This window comes from Malaclemys terrapin, chromosome 1, assembly GCF_027887155.1.
Source record: "Malaclemys terrapin pileata isolate rMalTer1 chromosome 1, rMalTer1.hap1, whole genome shotgun sequence".
NCBI classification, from domain to species: domain Eukaryota; kingdom Metazoa; phylum Chordata; order Testudines; family Emydidae; genus Malaclemys; species Malaclemys terrapin.
In genome coordinates, this window is record NC_071505.1 from 354,344,250 (window position 1) to 354,348,367 (window position 4,118).

General features: G+C 44.2%; 1 protein-coding gene across 1 annotated transcript; it reads right to left on the reverse strand.

The window, feature by feature from the left end:
- Positions 1-1,732: 1,732 nt before the first annotated feature.
- Positions 1,733-2,680, reverse strand: LOC128834043 (olfactory receptor 52R1-like). Its single transcript, XM_054022476.1, has one exon. The coding sequence runs from the start codon at positions 2,678-2,680 to the stop codon at positions 1,733-1,735; it is 948 nt and encodes a 315-aa protein (XP_053878451.1).
- Between the last annotated feature and the right edge of the window lie 1,438 nt (positions 2,681-4,118).

The window sequence follows — 4,118 nt, forward strand, 5'->3', positions numbered from 1 at the left end:
AACTATAATTCAGTTCCAACAAGAACTGTATAAGTTCATGGAGATCAGGTCCTGGGGCTGGTTTTGTCCAACATCTTTATTAATGATCTGAAGGATGGTGTGGATTGCACCCTCAGCAAGTTCACAGATGACACTAAGCTGGGGGGAGAGGTAGATATACTGGAGGGTAGGGATAGGGTCCAGAGAAACCTAGACAAATTGGAGGATTGGGCCAAAGAAATCAGATGAGGTTCAAAAAGGACAAGTGCAGAGTCCTGCACTTAGGACGGAAGAGTCCCATGCACCGTTACAGGCTGGGGACCGACTGGCTAAGTGGCAGATCAATAGAAAAGGACCTGGGAATTACAGTGGACAAGAAGTTGGATATGAGTCAGCAGTGTGCCCTTGTTACAAAGAAGGCTAACAACATATTGGGTTGCATTAGTAGGATCATTGCCAGCAGATCGAGGGAAGTGATTATTCCCCTCTATTCAGCACTGGTGAGACCACATCTGGAGTTTTGAGTCCCCCACTACTGAAAGGGTGTGGACAAATTGGAGAAAGTCCAATTTTGTTGCTGGAGAGCAATAAAAATGATCAGGGGGGTGGGGCACATGCTTTATGAGGCTGAAGGAATTGGGTTTGTTTAGTCTGCATAAGAGAAGAGTGAGGGAGGATTTGATAGCAGCCTTCAACTACCTGAAGGGGTGGTCGAAAGAGGATGGAGCTCGGCTGTTCTCAGTGGTGGCAGATGACAGAACAAGGAGCAATGGTCTCAAGTTGCAGTGCGGGAGGTCTAGGTTGGAAATTAGGAAACACTATTTCACTAGGAGGGTGGTGAAGCACTGGAATGCGTTACCTAGGGAGGTGGTGGAATCTCCATCCTTAGAGGTTTTTAAGGCCCGGCTTGACAAAGCCTTGGCTGGGATGATTTAGTTGGGGATTGGTCCTGCTTTGAACAGGGGGTTGGACTAGATGACCTCCTGAGTTCTCTTTCAACCATAATCCTCTATGTTTCTATGTTTCTGTGGAGGATAGGTCCATCAATGGCTATTAGCCATGATGAGCAGGGATCCTACAGCATGTTCTGTGTTTCCCTAGGCTCTGTTTTCCAGAAGCTGGGAGTGGGTGACAGGGGATGAATCACTCGATGATTGCCTGTTCTGTTTATTCCCTCTGAAGCACCTGGTAGTGGCTACTGATGGAAGACAGGATACTGGGCTAGATAGACTAAAAGCATTACCCAGTATGGACATTCTGATGTTCTTTTGTGGACTGCAGCTGTATCTGCCACCGCTGTAACCCACTAGACCCCACTCCCCTTCCAGAGATAGATCCCAGGAATCCTGAGGGGTTCTCTTTCTCTGAAGAGTTAGTAACAAAGTAAGAACATACATAAAAATCTTTACACTTAATCAGTGGCTCTTAAGTGGCTTTCCATAAGATTTAAGAAAATGTTAGTATTATAGCTGTGTGGCTCTAATAATTATTACATTTTATTTCTTTCATATAGGAATTAGATACAGTGCTCCTGTGATCTAGTTACCAACAAGTAGAAAGATGGAAACCCAATGGGTAGGTACATAGACCAATTCCCGGGTTTGTCATGCTGAATCAGCACAGTTAGGTCAGGAAAGGATCTAATGTCTCTTTGACTGCTCAGTCAGTGATTCAGGAAAGAGGGTCCAGTACCATGTTACCAGCCAGCTCTGCATGGAGTTTGGTCTGAGAGCCAGAGCACGAGGCGAAAACTTTAGGTCCCTTTATGAGCAAAGAGGCGGAGCAGCCTGTCCCGGATCTGTTTGGTCCTCACCCCATAGATGATGGGGTTTAGCATGGGGGGCACCAGAAGGTACATGTTGGCAATGAGAATGTGGAAATGCAGGGGCACATTGTGGCCAAACCGGTGAGTGAGGAAGGAGAAGAGAGCTGGGATGTAAGAGGCTAAAATGACACAGATGTGGGAGACACAGGTCCCAAAAGTCTTGAGCCGGGCGTCCTTTGTGGGGAGGCTAAAGATGGCCCTGAGGATCTGGATATAGGACAAGGCAAGAAAAAATACATCCAGACTGGATAGAAAGAATGCCAGAAAGAGGCCATAGTAACTACTGACACTGATGTCAGCGCAGGCCAGATTTACCACAGCCATATGCTCGCAGTACGTGTGGGGAATGATGTTAGTTCTGCAATATGGCCAGCGCCTCACGAGGAAGGGATAGGGCAGTACGAGCATGCCGCCACGCAGCACCACAGCCAGGCCGATCTTGGCCACCACGGGGCTTGTCAGGATGCTGGAATGTCTCAGGGGATCGCAGATGGCCACGTAGCGATCCAAAGCCATGGCCACGAAGATCCCAGACTCCATCACTGAGATGCAGTGAATGAAATACATTTGGGTGAGGCAGGCACTGAAATTGATCTCCCTGGAATTGAACCAGAAGATGCTCAGCATTTTGGGCAGGGTGGATGTTGACAGGCCCAGGTCGGCAACGGCCAGCATGCAGAGGAAATAGTACATGGGCTCATGGAGGCTCAGGTCCATCTTCACAATGATAAGGATGGTGAAGTTTGCCAAGACGGCTATGATGTATATGGCACAGAAGGGGATGGAGATCGAGACATGGGCTGCCTCCAGGCCAGGAATGCCCAGCAAGATGAAGGTGGAGGGGTTGGTGAAGTCAGTTGTGTTAGAATTTGACATGGCATGGGGAGAAAGTGTCCAACTCTGAGGCCAAATGGTGTCTGCTGCATGTGCCGTATGTTCTCCTCAATTCCTGTATGTGCCCAGGGTCTAGGGTGATGGTCGCAGTACAAATGCCTGAATGGAGAGATAATGATAATATGAGAGACTACATGCACTACTTGAGGCTGTTCTCATGGGTGAAGCAGATTGGTCGCCCTTCGGAAACTGAAAAATTCAGTTTTCATTATTCAGATAAATGAGATATGAACAATTGACCTTACGGAGGCCAATTCCATATTGTATGGTGCTTCATGCATCAATAATTCCTACACATCTGGGACTATTTAGTTTAGAGAAGAGAGAAAGAAGGGGGCATGTGATACAGGAGAAGAAAAGAAAAGAATGGAAGTGATTACATTCAAATGGAGAAACAGAGAAGAGTTCCCAACCTGATAGGAAGGAAACATATAGACAGAAATATGGGAATGGAAATTAGGAGTTCTTTAAACCATGATTCCACAGTGAAGAAAGTAGACAACTTTGGCTAAAACCCAGTTCAGTGGCAAACTGAAGACAGCAATTGTGTGGGGGGAGAGGCAGAGGGGCAAAATAGATAGGAAATGTGGAAAAAGGAAAATAGATAGCAAGTAATTCAAATTGGAAGTTATGAACATTGCTAGGGGACTTTAAAAGACATCAGGAAAAAATCCATGCTTGGCAAGTTTAAGGATAGCAAAAAGGAGATTATTAAGTATATTAAGAAGAAAAGAAATCCTTGAAAAGGTTTAGGCCAATTCCTAGAGGGAGAAAGGAAACTTGTTAATATCGCAGAAAATGTAGATGTGTTCACAGAATATTTTTGTTCTGTATTTGGAAAGAAGCAGTTTGAGGTACTCATATCACATGAGGTGATGAAATACTTTCCAGTCCATTAGCTGTCAGGGAGGATGTTAATCAGCATCTACATAGAACCTTAGAGTTAAGAGCACCAGAGTCACAAACTGACCAATCAACCATGCATCTCATTCAGAACTAGAAGTGCACAATCAGGCAGCAGCAGAGTCACAAAAAAAAAAGTCCAACAATTTAAAAATAAAGGCCAGTTCTGTGTTAAATATAAACAATTTAAAAAATAAAGTGACATTTAAAAAAAATGATTTGACAAGGTTAAGAAACAAAGGAAAAGCTGGTATTGGATTAGATAAAAAAAAGTCTAGGAATGTAATTAATGCCCGTCAACAACATGGTTTATGGAAAACAGGTCTTTTCAAATAATTTCATTTTTTTAAAGTACACGTTTGGTTGATCAAGGGAACCATGCAGATGTTAGAGACTTTGATTTCTCTGAGGCATTGGATTAATAGGGGAAAACATTCAGATAAAAAATGAACACTTCACAATATCAGTATAGCACATATTTAATGGACTAAAAACTGGCTAACTGACAGATCTCAAA

Coding starts and splice junctions, on each gene's coding strand:
- LOC128834043 (XM_054022476.1), bottom strand. CDS start 2,680: ATGTCAAATTCTAACACAACTGACTTCACCAACCCCTCCACCTTCATC.